General features: G+C 48.4%; 1 protein-coding gene across 1 annotated transcript; it reads right to left on the reverse strand.

The window, feature by feature from the left end:
- Positions 1–1,257: 1,257 nt before the first annotated feature.
- On the reverse strand, positions 1,258–18,262 carry PTGES (prostaglandin E synthase). The gene is made up of 3 exons (XM_032797869.2): positions 18,074–18,262; positions 14,667–14,749; positions 1,258–3,636 (listed from the first exon to the last, which is right to left on the reverse strand). The coding sequence occupies exons 1-3, from the start codon at positions 18,179–18,181 to the stop codon at positions 3,387–3,389; spliced, it is 441 nt and encodes a 146-aa protein (XP_032653760.1). The 5' UTR covers positions 18,182–18,262; the 3' UTR covers positions 1,258–3,386.
- Positions 18,263–19,692: the final 1,430 nt, after the last annotated feature.

Raw genomic sequence — 19,692 nt, forward strand, 5'->3', positions numbered from 1 at the left:
GTTTGTGTGTGTGTGTGTGAGAGAGAGAGTGTGTGTGTGTGTGTGTGAGAGAGAGAGAGAGAACTTGACCTTGAAGGGGTCAGGGAGTGGGGGGAACTATTTTCTTTGCTTTTGCTTGTAATAGAATTTAATTCCTTATGAATTTTCTCCTGTGTCTTTTGTTACCCCCCCCCTTCCTTCCCTGGGGTTTGTTTGAGAAGTCGGCTCTAGTGGAGGAAGCGGCAGAGCGACTCGTGAGAGTCCTACACACCTTCCTCTTGCCCCACCTGTATGCTGCTTCCTTCAGCACATGAAGAGGGACCTAGATCTCTCTCTCTCTCTCTCTCTCTCCTTCACAGCTCCCACCCCATGTTACCGATACCTTGGACTCTAACCAGTCCGGCAACCTACACCCCGGCTTCGCCTGGTCGTTCCAGGTGTGAAGTGGCAGGAGTTTATACTTGTTCCCTTCACAGGGGCATGGTGCACACCTATGTTTTTAATTATAGCCCCACTTCCACAGTTCATTCCTAACGGTAATTTGGCTTTAGGCCAAGGGGGTGTCTCTTAGGTATGGCTTTGTGAAGGGACCACAGCTCAGTCTGTCTTCTCTGCCCCAGCCCCGCCCCACCCTACCCCATTATTAAAGCCTGCAGTGGAAGAGTCATGCCTAAGCCATGGAAGGGAGAGTACAAATATACATGTTCCCTTTGCACTGGGTCAGTCCGGGGGGCTCCTTAAAATGCTGTTTGCATCTAGCTGGGGTAAAGGACACACGCAGTGCCATGATCGGCCACAAGCGAGGGCAGCCGGGAGGAAAACAAGAGCTCTGCCTGCTGGTGGGGTGATTCAGACAAACGGGGACTGTCTTGGGACAGGTCCAGAGAAACCCAAACTCAGCATTGCCAACCCCAAGTCTTTACAAAAAGAAGCAGGAGTCGGCACCCCCAAAACCCCATGATATTTAACAATAATAAATCCAAACCTATTGGGTTTTTTTATTTATTTATTTGCCTTGTGCCTCCCCCTCCCCCTGGGCCCAGTTTTTACAGTTCACTTTTTCAAGTTTCTCTCTGTAACCCTCAGGCCAGGAAATGAACTGTTTGTTTTTTAAAGAAAGCCAAGATTCCTGGAGTCATGTGATCATGATTCCAGGAAAGACGACTTTATGAGGGACAAACATCACAAGACTCTCAGTGAAAGTCGAGAGCTAGCAGCTCTGCAAACTGGATTTTTCTGTGCTCCACCTCCCCTTCCCCCCAAAAATAGATCCTAGCACCTACTCCCCCACCCCCAAAAAGCAACAATGGGTCAGATCACGGTCTCATTTTATCCAGCTCTTCCCTCCACCCCACACACACACTTTGAAGGCAGAGGCAGGGTTGAAGAGAACAGGAGTCAGATAAATGGCTCCTGAGATAGGGCAAAACCCAGGATGATTTAGAACCTCACCAGCTCCCCCTCTTTCTAAAAAAAGGGGGGTGGAATAAATACTTTAGCTCATCTTCACTTACAAGGAGGGAAAACTCCTAACCACAAAATTCAGACTGTACCAGGGGAGGCCTGTTGCCACCCCCATCCCAAGCTCCCGATGCAGTAAGGAAGAGCAATCATCCCCTACCTGAACTTCTCTAGTCTACCAGGCTGCCAACACACCATCTCCAGCTCAGCAGGGGACATAATGGCACATGCCGCAGGGTTCCAGCTCCTGCTCCAATTTGCCCTTCCTGGCTATGTAATTAACTCCTTGTTTGTCATGGGAGGTGAGCGGGAAGAGGACTAACATTATTTCCTAGGGTAACATCATCATGCACTTGGTGAGAATGGCCCATCCTCAGGAGCAAGAGAAAACTGAACAGGAGAGAGACTCACCAGCCAGGAAGGAAGGCAGGAGATGCAGCCACTCACCAAACATGGCTGCTTTAGGGCTGCAGCTCCTTGCCGCTGCCAAATTTAAAGGGCCAGCTCCAGCAAGGCATGGTGGGAAGAGAGCTCTTTTCAGAAGGCAACCTTATACCAGGGGAAAGTTAGGAGGGGCCAAGAGGTCACCCAGGAAAGCGCTGCTTTTGCCTCCGTGTGTTACATGCTTTAATAGCCCTTTTTATCCGAACATGTCAAAGGACTTTGCCTCCGAACAGAGGCACGAGGTGGTATTCTGCCTGGTTCACAGATGTATACAGAGAGGCATAAGCAATGGTAGAGAAGAGGAACACATACTATTCATTTTATGATGACTATATACTTCATAACTCCAAGGAAGCACAAGAGGGGAACAGCGTAACATACACAAGTTTGCAGTCTTCCATTCAGCCCTGCACCTCATATGAAGCTATGTAGAAATGACAGAACATCTAGGTACCTGTAGGAAATAGAAAAGGCCCAGATCTGTGCTGAGCACCCCAATCTCCTTTTCAGCTCACTGCTCTTTCCAGAATGTAGCCTCGAGATAGCCTGATGTACCCGGAGCCAACTCCCCCTTCCCACTCCAAAAGCAAATGGAGCTGTCTGCTCTGGAGTTCACAGTCAACTGAAATCTTGATCTCAGGGGCCCAGAGGAGAGCTGCCTCTTTGGATTGATGATGTAATTTGGGTGTGGAAGGGGAACCTGCACTAGTTCTGATTCCCTCTGTGTTTTTACTGCCACCCTCTGAAAGACTGAACCCTTTGGGTTCTGTTTCCCAGCAGAGATTTGCCCGGCAGAATCAGATGCTGCACCACCAACTTGTTTCCTTCCCGTGTAGGAGATTAAACAAACAGCAAACAAACAAACAAAAGGAGAGTTGGGTCTCTCTAATCAAAAAGTAAAAACGAGGTTTTGGGGGCAGGGGTTTGTTTAAAACAAAGACTCAGTTTGTTCCTACTATAGCTTTTTCGCTACATCACCAGGTATTCTTGCCGAAGAGAGGAGATGGTACATCATCTCTCTTCACCATACACACTCCCATCAAAGTGAGTTACGGGGAACCAAGTGTCTCCCGCTTTTCTCTCCCCATAGTGATAGGGCCAGGCTACTTAGAGAGCCTTCATCACCTTCCTGGTTTAGTTGTGTTCTTAACTTGGCGTCATTCCCTCCTCCCCTCAAGAACCCTCCCCCCCCCAGGTCACCAGCGAGAAGATTGGAAGACACCACAATGCTATTGCTGTGGTACTAATGTTGTGGCATTACTGAGTACTTAATGCACGAGCACCCAGCTGCGAGGACCACATCCTTCCACCTCTGCAGCCTGCTCCTGGAAATAGGACCTTGCACACACCCAGAGGAGATTTCCCAGAACCCTGAGCTCTGCCCAGATGGGAGATGCTGACACTGAAGCCACAGCAGAATGAGTCCTTCTCTTGGGAAAGCAGCAAAGGCGTGTCTTTCCAATCCACGTTGCAGCATCAGCGGCGGCGGGTTATCTTCAACATTACCAGTGTGTGATGACCGCGAAGAGAATCTGCAGCGCCATGGAGAAGCAGGGCAGTTGTGCCACGCTGTAGGCCACGGAGCGTGTGGGAGCTTTCAGCCGCAGAAGGTATGCCACGGTGTGAACTATCCGTCCCACGCAGAAGATCAGGAAGTGGATCCTTGCCACAATGGGATTGGGTTCCAGCAGGGAGTAGATGGCCCCAAGGAAGAGGAAGGGGAAAATGTTCTCCATGTCATTGCGATGGGCCCTGGAAATGTGAATAGGACAATTCAGGCTTATGGGGCTGCCTTGGAGTCCATTCCCTCCCACCAATCACTGAGCTGCCCAATTCTTCTTCCCACCCCAACCCCATACCCTAGTCAGTCCATATTGACGCCCCTGTCTTTCTGGACTGGATGAACTCCCCCTTGGCAGCCCAGCCATACAGAAAACAGGATGGATGGCTTACTGTTGGTCGGAATGCCACGGACTACCGAGGAGGAATAAGCAGCCAGAACAGGTGAGCCAAGAAATGAAGAGGCGCAAGGATTTTCAAAGGGGCCTGGTACTCAACTCCAGCTGGATTTCAGCGGGGGGGTTCGGCACCTCATTTTCTCACCCAGTAGCTTTTTAAGGCAAGTGTTATTAGTGATGAAAAACGGGGAGAAGTACAGAAACATTGTGATAGGACATCTGACTGAGTTTAGAGCCTACGGTAAGACTCATTTTTCCCACTAAACTCCCTCTGCCCTGCCCTGCCCTGCCCCGCCCCGCCCCGCCCCTAATGGAAGAGTTTATGAAACAAGGACAAAGCACTGCTTCCTAGAAGATGGGGAAACCAAAATCCTGGATGAAATCTACTCACTACGTCAGCACACAGACGTGTGTAAATTCTTCCTAATTTCCCATGAGATGCCGAAAGGAAATTGAAGGTCATCCAAGCTTTTACTAATTTTTTGACGCAAGTTTCCCTGGCTCTGCCCCTCTACCCCCTCCTCTGGCTGGGAGAGAGTCTAATGGGAAGTGTTGGGCAACCTTAAGTATATGCAGTGCTACCAGCCATCTCAATTTATATATAAAATAGTTACAGTTAAGATGATGGTCAAGTTCATGATGAACTGTTAGGGACCAATCCCACTCCCAGTTCAAGTCCATGGGAGTCTTTCCATTGGACTTAGTGAATGCTGGATGGGATCTTTGCACCACATTCTCTCTTTGAGCCCTCCAGCCTATGAGGTGCTGAGTGCCCTCAATTCCTACTGAAGTGAAAGGAGCTGAGGGTGCTCTGTATCTGATAGGACTGGGCCTCAAAAAATTAAGATCGGTGCAGGCCTCCTCCCAAAAGCCACTAGAAACGACCCTCCACACTGCAACTCTCAGCCTAGAGCAGGGATGGCAAACCTGAGCCTGAGAAGAAGCCAGAATTTACCAAAGTACATTGCCAAAGAGCCACAGTAATACATCCCCCACTCCGCTCTCAGGGCCTCACACCCCCGGCAGCCCCGCCAATCTGCGCCTCAGGCACAGCAAGCTCAGAGGAGGGGGCAGGAAGGGCCGGAATGGGGGCAGGGCCTGTGGCAGAGACAGGGGTTAAGCAGTGAGCACCCCCAGTACATTGGAAAGTTGGCGTCTGTAGCTCCAGCCCCGGAGTCGGTGCCTATACAAGGAGCCACATATTAACTTCTGAACACCCCTGGCCTAGAGTGTTAGTTCACAGAGACCTTCCCTCACCCGAAAACGCACACATAGAATAATCTCCACTTCAACTCTGGCTTCTACTGAATGAATTGGGGCACTCCCCAAGGGGCATCAGCTTTCCCCACGGAATCTTGTTTTCTGTGTCCTTGTTTATTTAGTCACTCAGTAGGTTCCTCTTTCCAGCCTGCAAAATCCCACTGCATTTGACAGGCAATTCTAACCTAATGCTGCTTTTGTTTGAGCTGAAAATGGTTGTATAAGTGGGGTCAGCAAAAGGAGTGGAGACGGTACAGGAAATAGGTGCAGTTTATTTCTCAAGTCCAGGCTTATACAATAAGCCACTTACATTTCATACATGCACCTTTGAATGGTCTGTGATAGAGATGGCAATGCACTTAGTCATCCTCTCGCGGCTCAATATCCTTTAGGGACTGGGCCCAGGTGGGAAAAACCCTAACGACAACAGCCACGAGGAATGGAATGCTGGAAATTCAGATGCTGCTCTGAGTTATGAGGGTTGGGCCAGTCTACAAAATATCTTGACAGGCAACCGGCAAAAGGAAAGGGTACTGGCTTCTTTGCGATCGGTCTGAGAGGTTTTGCTTCTATTTTTCTGCTTTCCCTGCTTGTTTTAGCTGGAGGTCTCATTAGGGGACTAGAGCAATGGGGGTGGGAGCTCTCTCAGCCCTTACCAGGCAATCATCATCCTTCCTTCCAACTCTCTGGTGGGCACAGGAGTTACATCAGTGTTTAAAAGCATTTTAGGGTTTGTCTTTAACAAAAGAGGGGTGTTCTGACTCCAGAATATCTAACAGGCATTAGCTATCCTGGTGTAAAAACCCAGCGGAGAGCGGGCACTGTGGTTTTACTGCAGATTAACTTACTGTGGGGGGTCAAAATGGACAGGGGCTAGAGGACTGACCTTCCCCAGCTCAGCAGGCCCTGCAGCTGGCCTTGCTAGCGAGAGAACCCGTGTAGTTATCCCCCCATCAAACCCCACCCCCAACCACCTGCGTGTCAATGGGGACGAGCCTTGAACAGTTTGACCAAAATGAAACCCTTCATCTCTCAGTCAGGTTTCACTGACTTGGGACCTGTGATGTCATGAGCCTACTGGGTCTCCAGTTATCCACAGAGACTTCCAGGAAGGGAGGGTAGACCAGACCCAAACTGCTAGTGTTAAAAGTTGTCCTTTTTTCTATCAAAGAGGAGTAGTATAAACCCACTTCCCTGTCCCATTGCATGTCAGCTTTAAAATAACTCCTTCCCCTTCTCCCCCAGAGATGACTGGTATCTCCATGTACCAGCCCTTGCTTAGCCTGCAGGCTCTTTGGGGCAGGGACTCTTTTGGTCGTGCTTGGCAGCATGTGCCTCATAATGGGACCCTGGTCCATGACTGGACTCCTAAGTGCTACCATGATACAAATGAGCAGCAGCTGGTTGAATTGGAGTTTCTGTCGCCATGAATAATCCAGATTTAAATAGATTTAAATCCAAATCAGGACAAAAGTTGAAGGGCGTGTTGCTTCAGTTTTGTAGAGATAGCGAACATCGTATCATACGTAAAAACATGGGACTAAAGCAGCATGAGCCATATGGCACATCACCCCACATGGCAATGATGACATCACAACATGACACTGGCATCATAGCCTGACATATCACAACTCTGACATTACGTCACAGGTATGGGGATATGAAGACCATTGATGTTCTGAGACAAGAGGTGACATTCATCACAAATTTAAATACTACAACAAAAGTCAAATAAACCATTGATAAATGATCACAAAAACCTACAGCATGCCCACAAACATTCCGATTCGCAAAATCAGATTTTCGAGGGGCTGTCAAGCAATAAAAAATTAAGCAATTAATATGCGATTAATGGTGCTGTTAAACAAATAGAATTATTTATAAATATTTTTGGATGTTCCACATTTCAATATATTGATTCAATTACAACAAGAATCAAAGTGTACAGTGCTATTTAATATTTATTTTATTAAAAAAAAAAATATTTGTACTGTAAAAATAAAGTAATTTTTCAATTCAACTTAATACAAGTATTGTAGTGCAAATCTCTTTATCTTGAAGTGAAGTTTTTTTTTATTATTTAAAAATGTAGGATTCAAGTATACAAAATAACTGCATCAAAAATAAAACACATCGTTCAAACTTTAGAGCCACAAGTCCACTCAGTCTAAACCTCTTCTGTTTCAGCCAATCGCTCAACAAACAGTTTGTTACATTTGCAGAGATAACGCTGCCACTTCTTGTTACAATGTCACCCTGAAAGGGAGAATCAGGCGTTTCAACTGGCACTGTTGTACTGGCGTTGCAAGATAATGTTAATGTGGCGCAGAGCCTAAAGATTCATATGTCCCTTCATGCTTCAACCAACCATTTCAGGGGATATGAGTCCATGCTGGATGGTGGGTTCTGGCCTGGATAATGATCCAAAAGCATGGCAGACAAAACGCAGTTCATTTCATGCCATCTAAGTCAGATGCCACCTGCAAGAAGACTACAAAGAGTCGCAGTGGCACCTTAAAAGACTAACAAGATTATTTGGGCAAAAACTTTCGTGGTAAAAACCCTTCACTTCTTCAGATGCATGGGGCTCCATGATCGATACAAAGTCTCACATGCATCTGAAGAAGTGGGTTTTTTACCCACGAAAGCGCATGCGCAAATAAAATCTGTTAGTCTTTAAGGTAAGCACCCAGACCCTTGGTGTTGTGATACAGAACTAAACAGGGGCTACCCTCTGATACTTGACAGCAAAGACTGATTTATTTTGGTGGTCAGCGGTGGTGATGTAGTTCTGCATCGGAGTGTGGGCTTTTATAAGACTTCTGAAGCACGGCCCACACCCATCCCAAATCAGATTTTGGAAAGGCACTTCAGATTCTTGAAATCTTGGGTCGAGTGCTGTAAGCTGTCATTAGAAAATCCACGTTGATTGTACCTTCTTAGGCCTTTTGTCAAAAGTCAGTGAAGTGTCTTAAAACGAACAGCGGCTGGTCTCATCAGCGACTGTTAATATACATGAATATATGGCAGATGCGGTAAAACAAAGAGCAGGAGACATACAATTCTCCCCCAAGGAAATTAGTCACAAATTAATTAATGCATGAGGCACAATCAGCATGGAAGCATGTCTATGGAAGGTAGCTGAAGGCATGGGACATAGGGATGTTTAGGGCATACCGGCAAGAAATATCACTGTTATGCGGCTACAAAAGTGCCATGTGAATGTCTGTTCTCACTTTCAGGTGACATTGTAAATAAAAAGCAGGCAGCTATCTCCTGCAAATTGTAACCAAACTTGTTTCTCTTAGTGATTGGCTGAAAAAGAAGTATGACTGAGTGGACTTGTAGGCAATAAAGTTTTAAAGTGATTTGCAGTTGTGTAACAAAAAAACCTACATTTGTAAGTTGCGCTTTCACAATAAAGAGATTGCACTGCAGTACTCGTATAAGGCGAATTGAAAAATATTTTCGTTTATCATTTTTACAGTGCAAATATTTGTAATCAAAATAACAAAGTGAGCGATGTATATTTTGTATTCTGTGCTGTAATTGAAATCAATGTATTTGAAAATGTAGAAAAACATCCAAAATATTTAACAAAATTCAAGTGGTACTGTATTCTATTGTTTAACTGTGCAATTAAAACTGCGATTAATTTTTTTTTTTTGAGTTCAGTGTGTGACTTAACTGCCATTAACCAACAGTCCTAGTATTTTCCCTAACAGAAAACTCTGCTGTTGGAAATGTTGTGTCCAGCTCTAGCAATAAGCCTTAAGCAATAAGGCTTTGAAAGCCTGGATTTTCGAGGTTTCATCTAGTCTCTAGTCGACACTAGCCTTTTCCATAGCATAGCAAGCCGTAGCAGGAGTGCACCGTACTCACCCGCACTGTGCTGCCCTCTGGCCATGTTATTAGCTCACTTGGCAGCCCTAGGTCTCCACGGCAAGGGTGGGATGAGACGGACAATGAGCGCTCGGCACTTTGAGCATTTGCACTGACGCAGAGATGCTGGGAAGAGGGAGCTGGATGACAGGCCTCACTGCCTTGCAGCTGCTTCCAATCACCACATCCCTATTTCCGAGGGAGACAGACGGAGTGTGCGCCAGAAAGTCCCAAGGAACCCAGTCACCATTTCCTGTTTCCCCATCCTCACTCCAGACTCGTAAATGCAGGTTTTATGTAAACAAGGCAACCACAGCCCGTGGCCAACACCTCAATCAAGCCATTTCCTGCCCCGAGCTGTCCAGGAGTGGGAAGGCAGCCACTGAGTCTGTTTATGTTTAATAAGGATTTTTATCTGCTGACTAAAAGGCCCAACCCTACTCCCCAGTTACCCTCACCTGGGTGCCTCTGTGTCAAAAGCTGTCACTTCCTACCTGCCTTTTGCACAGTAACATTCCCCTGGAGCCTGGCTTGGTAGCTAAGCTCTGTGGGCTAAATTCTTCTCTTGGTTACGCCAGCATAAATCCAGAGCAACTCGCCGTAGCCTGGGCAGTCAGGCCACGTTGCATGCTGGGTGGTCTCCAGGAGAAATGAGGGGGCAGGGAGCAGTTCTGATTTTTTAAGTGCAGGTACAGTAACTCCTCACTTACTGTCCCGGTTAACATTGTTTCGTTGCTGATCAATTAGAGAACATGCTCGTTTGAAGTCGTGCAATGCTCCCTTCTGACATCATTTGGCAGCCGCCTGCTTTGTCCACCGCTTGCAGGAAGAGCAGCCCATTGGAGCTAACTGGTGGGGGCTTGGAACCAGGGTGGACCGGCAGCCCCCCATCAGCTCCCTGCTCCCCTAAGCTCCCTGTGTTGCAGTCACCCAGCAGGCTAGCAATTGCTGCAGTTCAGCTGTCCCTCTCCCCACTGCCATGTGCTGCTCCTGCCCTCTGCCTTGGAGCTGCTCCCAGAGACTCCTGCTTGCTGTGGGAGGGGGGGCAGTAGAGGGGGGGCTAAGGTCAGGGTGTCCCCCTCCCCCTGCTCCTGCACCCCATTTACCCCATCTTCATAAAGCAGGGGGGACACACGACAGGGCTCAGGACGGAGGGAGCTTCTTGGCAGCAGCTGCATCTCAGCTTGCTGATTAACTTAACAAGGGAATGTACTTTGAGTGGGGTCAGCATATTTCAAGGGGCAATCTGTCTCTCACACACACACAGAGTGTGTGTCTCTATCTGCTGTGCTGTCTCCCCTCCCTCCATTCATGCTGCCTTGCAGAGTGTGAGGCTACCTTAACAATGAGTTAACCCTTGAGGGCTCAGCCAAGTGTTAGTTCATCATTTAGCAGCAAGGCATTCCCTGGGAAATATCCCTCCCTCTTCCACCTTCTGACTTCACCACCTCTACCAAGCTTCCCAATCATCACCACTGTGTACAGTATTAATTGTTTGTTTAAAACTTATACTCTGTGTGTGTGTGTGTATGTATATGTTTTTTGTCTGGAAAAAGAAAATTCCCTGGAACCAAACCCCCTGCTATTTACATTAATTCTTATGGGGAAATTGGATTCACTTAACATTGTTTCACTTAAAGTTGCATTTTCGGGAACATAACTACAGCATTAAGTGAGGAGTTACTGTACTCCACCCATACCAGCGTCGCTCCATCCCAGAGGCTTGACTCGCCCCCCAGTGCATTTCTGTATAAAATGGCATCTTCCATGTGGCATGGCCTTGCAAGTTCAGTGCGTGTGAGGTCAAAAGTGTGGGTCTCACCCCATTGTTCCACATGGATGACTACAATTATTCAGTCAAGTGTCTCTCTCTTACACACACACACACACACACACACACACACACCTGAAATCACAGACTCCTCAGTGAGCTATATCCCTGAGCCGGTAGGAGTAGCAGGTTGTTATCCTCCCTGTGGGCACACACTAGGGGGCAACCGATTCTCACACACAAAGCTGCTCCATTACAGTTCATTTCCCCACTTCCATAAGCAACCCATCCCCAGAGCACACACCTCCTGCTCTGTACTTTACCACAGCAGGCCTGAAAGGCAGGCCCCCAAATCCTTTGCTTACAATTCCTTTCCAGTTCCAGCGTATATTAGTAAACAACTATAAATCTCCCCACACCCAACTTCAATTTCGCCACCATTTCTGCGTCATGCAACCAGTTTCTCCGCTGACACATTGGAAGTCATGGAGAAAAAACGGTTAACTGCATCCAAGTTGCCTCAGCCTCTAACCAGCCCTTCGCTCAACAAAAATAAACTCTCCGGTGCTAGCGATGCCAGCACATAGTGTCCTCCCAGAGAGACTTCAGCAGGAGAAATGAAAAGAAACAAAGGCAGCTTTTAGGCCAACTTTAATGCCAGGGGCTCCTTATAAGGCTGCGGGATTCCAGACTCTCTGCTCGTTTTCCCTCAGGTCTCACTGTCGAGCTCTCTCCAGTCCTTTTGTGGCTCACTTTGCACAACTCCTAACCACAGGCATCTCCTCCTCCCAAGCCGCGGCGAGCCGCTGGGGCTCAAGGGAAAGTCAGGCTTTGTCTTCACTTGGAAAAGAGTTCGCTAGCATTGTAACGTGGGTCAGTTAAGACACAGCAGTTGTCTCTGTAGTCCAAGGTAGGCTCTAAGCTCTCCTTGGGGTTTACTTTGACCAGCCAACAAGGGTTAAAATTGCTCCTGCCTTGTCTTCACTAGGGCTACGTCTTCACTGCCAAAAAAGAGGGATTTTTAGCATTCCCATCAGTTATCTCATGGAAAATTCCAGCAGAGGCAACGCACAGGCAGTTTGTACTGAGCCTTTTAACGTAGCAAGGTGAAATCAAACATTATGCCCCATGGCGGAGCTTGCTTTGACATATCACAATTATAACTAGAGAACCTTGTCTGCATTAACATTCTACAGTGACCTAGCTAACACACACAGACACACAGACACACACACACACGCCAGGGCTGGCTCCAGCTTTGTTGCTGCCCCTAGCAGCAAGAAAAAAGAAAAACCCAATCGAGCTGCCGCCTAAGTGCCACCGAAGAGGAAGAGAGGGGGTGAAGGACCCACCACTGAATTGCCGCTGAAGACCCGGATGTGCCGCCCCAATAACGGATGGAGTGCTGCCCCTTTGTATTGGCCGCCCCAGGCAACTGCTTCCTTTGCTGGTGCCTGGAGCCGGCCCTGACACACACACACATGCTTAGGGCAGGTCTACACTACAAAATTAAGTCGACCTAAGCTACGTCGACATACAGCAATTGAATCACATTTGCACATCCACACTATACTCCTTGTGTTGGTGGTGCGTATCCTCACCGGGAGCACTTGTATTGATTTAAGGTGCCGGGCATTGTGGGATGGCTTCTGAAAGGCAGCTACAGTCGATCTAAGCAATGCACAGTCTACACTACACTACAACCTACCGACCGCTATGCCTACCTTCATGCTTCCAGCTTCCATCCCGGGCACATCACACGATCCATTGTCTACAGCCAAGCACTGAGGTACAACCATCGACCTTACCCTAGACAGAGACACACACAAAATCCCACAAGCATTCTCAAACTACAATACCCACACAGGAAATTAGGAAACAGAATCACAAGAGACGTTGTACCAGAACCCGACTGCAAGACAAACCAGAGAAAGAAACCAACAGGATCCACTGGCCATACATACAGCCCCAGCTAAAACCCCTCCACGCAATCATCACGGATCTGCACCATCCTGAGACAATATGATCCCACACTCTCACAGGTCTTGTGGCAGGCCAATCCATTCCCACAGAACCAACCTGCCAACCTGAAACATAATTTCTCACGCACACTGGCACCGCCAAGTAACTCTAGCTCAGGAACCCATCGATGCAACAAACTCGATGCCAACTCTGCCCACATTATCTACACCAAGCGCACCCATCACAGGACTAACCAGATCAGGCCATACCATATTGCGTTTCATTCATCTGCACATCACCAAATGTAATATATCCATCATTTTATGTCCTACATTATGCCCTTTCTTATGTTACATCAGCCAAACTGGACAGTCACTACGGAAAAGATAAATGACACAATTAAGATATAGGAATGGAATAAACACAACCTGGGAGAGAGTCACTTCAACCTCCCTGGCCACACTATAGCAGACCTTAGGTGAGCCATCTGTCAGCAAAAAAAACTTCAGGACAGATTTCAAAGAGTAACACTGCTGATTCAGTTCATCTGCAAATTTGACACCATAGCTCTAGACTAAACAAAGACTGTGAATGAACTTGCCCATTACAGAGAACCAGTTTCTCCCTGCCTGGTTTTCACACCTCTACTGCTAGAACGGGCCTCATCTCCCTGATTGTTAACTCGTATCCGTAGCTTGACTGCTAGCATATATTATACCTGCCCCTTGAAATTCCCACTACCTGCGATCTGACGAAGTGTTTAGGTATCACCCACGAAAGCTCACGCTCCAAAATGTCTGTTAGTCTATAAGGTGCCACAGGATTCTCTGCTGCTTTTACAGTTCCAGACTAACACAGCTACCCCTCTGATACTTTACACTGGCACTGCATCTGCCTAACTACATTGACTTAAGCTCTACGCCTCTTGCGGAGGTGCTGTTATTAAGTCGACCTAGTAGGCAAATTACATTGGTGGGAGTGACATTTTAGTGTAGACGCTTACAGAGTTAGATCGCTGGAAGCTGCCTATCTCAGAGAGCTGGATAGGACCCTGAAAGGTCATCAAGTCCACCCCCCTGCCTTCACTAGCAGGACCAAGTACTGATTTTGCCCCAGATCCCTAAGTAGCCCCCTCAAGGATTGAACTCAGAACCCCGGGTTTAGCAGGCCAATGCTCAAACCACCGAGCTATCCCTCCCCCCATTATGTAACCTAACTCTGCAGCATAGACTAGGCCTTAGTTATAGTTTCACTGTCATGTAAAACCAAGTTCCTTAATACAGGTTTTAAATTTCTCATGACAATACAGCGTCTGTGGGTTAATGCACTAGCCTGGCACCTTTTGGAGAGCTGGGTTCAAATCTAGCCAGGAGCACGAGTGAGCTCAGATTGGGGGCAGAGGGTCTCAACCTCATTTGTACCCATTAGAGGCAAAACCAACATGCAATGTGACATCACCGACTGTCTCTTCTTAGACCTAGGACTGAAACGGTGAGCAAGGTCCACTGGCAGAATTGTGTGGGAGCCCAGAGCATTCCACTGTCAGAGCTGTGCAGGGATTAGTGGAGATTTGGGTCAGGCAGAGCTGGGGGTCGGGGGGCTGGGAGAACCTTAGTGCATTAATTCAAGACATGGCCACAGTCACCTGGGACACTCTGAACATCTGGACCCTAAGGAACCAGTTCTAATGGGACCCCGGAGTTGACGGCTTTAGGACCCCAGGCATGAATCCATCCCTGTTTCATGAGCCAGAGCCTCCATTTAATATTTAACTAGCCCCAGCACTCGCTTCAGGCACCTGTTGATCAATCTATATAGGTAATTGCCAAATTAATGAGCCCTTTGCTTTGCCTTTCCCATGACACCGAGCAGCTGCTGAGGAGCATTTTGCTGCACAAGAGGAATTCCAGCTATGTGCTGGCCAATGGAAATCACAGTACAGCACTTGCCTGCGGCATCGCTCCACGTCTGGGTCCTCTCGACAGTACTGCAGCCCTCCGTTCCTCAGGGCATCCTCTGGATTGGCGAAAGCCTGGAAGAGAGAATTGTTGTCTCAGAGGCGTGAGGAGATGCTACCCACCAAGACTTACGGGGGCATCAGGCGTAGAGCCCTGTGCAGATACGACATTTGTATCCGCATCCGATTGGCGGCTAACTGCGGATTTGCAGGGCTCCAGAGCTAGGACGCTAAGTGCAATCAAGTTTGCTGCACAATGTAAAGGTTGCTCACTGAATAGGGAGCCAGGAAATGGGGAGTTAATATTCCCATGGCAAGGCCAGCTCCTCTGGGCTGCACATAATGTGTAGGAGGTGATCCCTTTCTGTTCCTCATTAAGTGTGCAGCTTTTACGCACAGTCTTGGGGCCCACTCCTGCCAACTCCCCTGCACGTGATTAATTCAGTCACGTACTCAGGCCACTGGAGCATGCAAGTTGCTCTGACAAGCATTTGCAGGATCCGACTCTTTGGCTGAGACTGCCAAAGCTGCTTGGGGATTTGGAGACCCAGGCCCAGCTCCTCAAAGGTATTTAGGGGCCTCATCTGCTTCTTTGGGCACCATGACATGTTCAAAACAGCCCTCAGCTGCCACTCAGCCCCATAGGTACCAAGATCCCCATGGTGCTTATGTTTCCACCAATCAGCATTTGAAATGCTGCCTAAGCCCTGATGTTGACCCACAGCTAGCAAGCTGCTCAGAGCCCTCACTCAAGCCTAAGCCACGCAGGGCCCAAAACACAGGAATGCCTATCCTGCCAAAGGGACCCATCGGCGTGCTCACCCCAAGACCCAATCCCTGTCAGATCCCATTGCAGGAGGGCTGGATACAAGCCGCCAATTGGTATGTGGTGCGGGGGAGAGCACAGCACCCCACAACGAGACAACTGGGGGCACAGGGAAAGCATGAGAGAAACACACACACACTGTTGGCTTATAGAGCATGGACTTGGTTTTGGAGCCTAGCTCCAGGAGATGGAGGCACCTATCTCTGACCCGCCAGGGGCACCAGGTCAGCTCTTAAGATATCTAAGCCCCCTCCTTGGCATTTCACTAATGTCTAGCTTAGATGAGTTGCGTTAGGTACCTAATGCTCCCCATGCATTGACCGGGGAGCCAAGGCACCTAGCTTGGGGCTGAGAATTCCAATAGGCCTCTGGCTGCCGTGGCACCGCAATGCTGAGCAGAGCAACGTTTAAGTACCTTAGCGGGTACTGGGGCCCAGATCTTCAGAAGTCAGTGGGACTCGGGAGAATCTCAGCCCTAGTGTTTATTGCATACAGCAGCAGTGACCGCTATTCCTTGGAGTTTCCATTCTCGCCCCCTTTTCCAGTTGCTTACAATACAGTCTGAAGCTTTCGGGGGCTGAGGTTTTCCAGACGTGGGGTGAAATCCTGGCTTCGCTGGAGACAGTGCAAACCTGACTCCAGGGCGACCAGGATTTCACCCTTTTCACTCATTTGTTTGGAGGTTCAGGAAGGAGGAAGTGATTGTCTCAAAAGGCTGAACCGTATGCGAGGGTGAGAAAGACCCCGCATATTTCTAGTGCCATCATATCACCACCACCTTCAAACAGAGCCCAAGCATGGGAGAGCAAGACAGGTCTGAGTGATCAGGATTGTAATCAAAGCCAAAGGCGACACCTGGGAGAGACAAGAATGATCAGATGCCCCTCCCCAGATGCCTGGGGGTGGCACATTCAGCAGGAAACCGCAGCAGCGAAAGGAGCAGAACATGGGGTCGCCCCACCCCCAGCCCTTTCACGCAGCTGTGTCTCCTGTGTGAGTCTGTACAGCCTCACAGATGGGCAGGGCTGGGGGCTCGGCTGGGGGCAGTATAGCCACACTGGAGGAACTGCCAGCGTGGGGCTACCTGGCAACCCCATGTTCTGCTTCTATCGCTGCTGTGGTTCCCAGGAGAGCCCAGCGGCTCAGAAATCAGTAGCCACTGAAATTGGTACCCAGCGCAGCGGGAGAACAGAGCCCCTTCCCCTCCGAGGTAACGTGGAATGGGGAGGGGACAGGGAGAGCTCAGGGTCCCCGGGCTGGGGACGGGGTGGGGAACAGTCACATGGAGGGGGTTCAGTGATAAAAAAACCAAACAATTGCCAGAAATGGCAAAGAATTCTGTGTCCCATGAAATCAGAAGGGTTTTTTGTTTGTTTGTTTCTAGAAGTACAGCTATCATACAATTTCCTGAACTGGCATTTGATTCAATAGCTTTAATGTGCCTTTTGAACTTACTGAGTCATATGTACATAAAGGATAATTACCCGACTCACTGGTCACAGAGTTCAGATTTTGATAAATAGTCTGTCCCCACATACGTTATAGGAATTGCTATGCTGGGATCCGTATACAGCAGTGGCAGTCTGGTCTTGCAGCACAGAAAGGACACGACTCTGTTCCTTAATCATTCTAGAGCCTTGGATTTTAGCAGGGCTGTAGCACAGTGCAGGGAGATTGAACGATTTGGGATTGCCAGTGCAAGCCCAAACTGCGTTAAGTACATCAGAGTTACAGCACAAAAGTACCAGGTCCTCACAGTAGTTTTCACAGTGAGAGAGAGTCCTAAAAACAGGCCTGTTATTACACACACACACACGCACACGCACGCACACACATTCACCAGTTTTCAGTAGAAATTTTACTAATATTTTTGAACTGCTTTATAGCAGATTTCTCTTTGTTGCAGGGCATTTGGTTGGGATTTTTTTTTTTTTTTTTTTAGGAAAAAGGACAGAATGTCCTAGCAAGAGGAAAAAAAACATGAGCTAATGTTTGATTGACTTCCGTTGACATGTCAGGCCAGCTTTTCTGCCTGCACTAGGAGAATATTTCTGTTCTACTTCCCAACCCCAAAACAAGTTCCCTCTAGACTTGTTTACCTCCTCAGAAGTTAGGTCCTCCTGTAACAAACACAAGTAGGAATTCAGCCTTTAAAAAGCCACAAACAGACTCAGAGTTCATAGGGTTGTTTTTTCTTCGTTTGTTTGTTTTGCTATTCACTTAAACAACATTTTTAAAATTAGTTTCTTACAGACAAACTATCAAACTGATAGTTAGTGAAAAGGCTGGTTCCAAAAGGAACTCACCTGCATGGCATTTCAGATTTGCAAATGACTGTTTATCTTTTTGAATCCTACTCTAAACATGTTGCAGATGGGAGGGAAATACTCACACACCACTCCAACCTGATCTACTGCAGCTACAAAATAGTTTCCAACTTGCTTCAAAGCCTCAGCAAAAGCAGTCAACCACTATTTAAAGGCTCAAACTCAACCCTCCGTAGTTGCAGAAATGCTAACAGAAACCCCAAAGCAGTGCAGGCAGTTCTGGAGTGCAGAAAAGCTGGAACGTACCTTCTTTCTGAGCCTCACTTGTCCTGTAATGATGGCAAGAACATACATTTTTATAATCAAGATCGTGCTGTAGAAAGTAAATGATGCAAACACTTCATTTTCCATCATTTTCCAGAAAGGCGGGAGAGGATTTGCATTTCCTTAAGCAGGCTGCAGCCACTAGCAATCTCAGTTCAGAGTGATTCTGTGAGAAAAGGGGATGGATCACTGTTTTATTCAAGTCTAAACATAAACTTCTACACCCACAGAGCGCCTCTTGCTTGGTACATCCAGCACTGCAAGAGCTATTCCACTCTAAAATGCTCAAACATAATCAAATCCCTCAGATCTATAGATGCAAAAACTCCAGTTAGCAACGACAGACACCCCTGCCCCCAAACACACACGCTTTGAACCCTAGAACGGACCCACTCCACATCATTTTCATAACATATTGGTGACTCTATGGATAGTAATAATAGCAAGCCCTAGCCCTTTTTCAGTGCTCCAACTGGGGCATTTTTGACAATATAGCTACAGCAATCAGGGGAGGTTTGATCCCCGACCGACAGAGATGTGCTGGCACACAAGCCCCCAGGGTAGCCACAGTTAGCCCGGCCAAAATGTGCTTTTGCTGGTACAGCTTTGTTACGGTTCTGGGGGGAACCGAACCTGCTCAAGGGAGTTCTGTCAGGTCTCAATCCACCCAGTTCTCACCTCTCAGTGGGAGGCAACCTGCATCCCTCTCCCTGCAGACCGGGGCTGTAGGTGTCCAGTCTCCCCACGATTCACTGCGATTAACCCAGCGGGGGAGACCTTAGCCCAGCACCTGTGGCTCACTCACGCTCCAAGGTCAATGGCAGCGTCACCAGTGACCAGCCAGCCTTCCCCGAGCAGTTTATTTTAGCACCCAAGCACTGCTGAGAAAGCAGGACAGCAGTCTACCCACATGCTAGCTTACCTGGTGTCACCCTCTTCCACGGTACCCTCTAGGTCCAGTCCTTCAAATCCTGCCAGCAGGGCTTTGCCCTCTTGCTTCCAGTTTCAGATCAGTGCTTCGGGTCTAAGAGAGGGTCACTCAGCCAGTTCAAGCTGACCCTTTAGCCACAAAAACTTGTGCGTCTCCCTGGGCCTCTTGAATCTGCTCTGACCAGTCTGTACTATTCCCCCCAGGCGTTGCTACTTCTCTGGAGAGATTGACCTGCCTGGGATTTGCAATAATTAGCTCCTCATTGATATTAATGCCTGGGCAAAGCTCAGCTAGAATACAGTTCCTCACTCACACAGACACAGGGTTTCATGGCAATTCCCTGGGTGTCTGGCACCTTTTGCGGGGTCCAGGGCTTGCCACACTTCACACGGCTCCCGAAAGCAGCAGCATGTACCCCCTCCAGCTCCTATGCGTAGAGGCAGGCAGGGGGCGCCACACGCTGTCCCTGCCCCAAGCGCCGCCACTGCAGCTCCTATTGGCCACGAACTGTGGCCAATGGGAGCTGCAGGGGCAGCGCCTGCGGACAGGGCAGCGTGCAGTGCTGCCTAGCCGTGCCTCCGCATAGGAGCCAGAGTGGGGAACATGCTGCTGCTTCCGAGAGTGGCTTGAGGTAAGCACCGCCTGGATCCTGCACCTCTGACCCCCTCCT

This window comes from Chelonoidis abingdonii, chromosome 24 (assembly GCF_003597395.2).
Source record: "Chelonoidis abingdonii isolate Lonesome George chromosome 24, CheloAbing_2.0, whole genome shotgun sequence".
In the NCBI taxonomy this organism is placed as follows: domain Eukaryota; kingdom Metazoa; phylum Chordata; order Testudines; family Testudinidae; genus Chelonoidis; species Chelonoidis abingdonii.

Excerpts from the sequence above, each read along its gene's own strand:
- PTGES (XM_032797869.2), bottom strand. The coding sequence starts at position 18,181 with ATGATGGAAAATGAAGTGTTTGCATCATTTACTTTCTACAGCACGATC. Across the intron at positions 14,750-18,073 it reads AAGTGAGGCTCAGAAAGAAG|GCTTTCGCCAATCCAGAGGA; the intron begins GTACGTTCCAGC and ends TCTCTCTTCCAG. Across the intron at positions 3,637-14,666 it reads GACGTGGAGCGATGCCGCAG|GGCCCATCGCAATGACATGG; the intron begins GCAAGTGCTGTA and ends TCACATTTCCAG.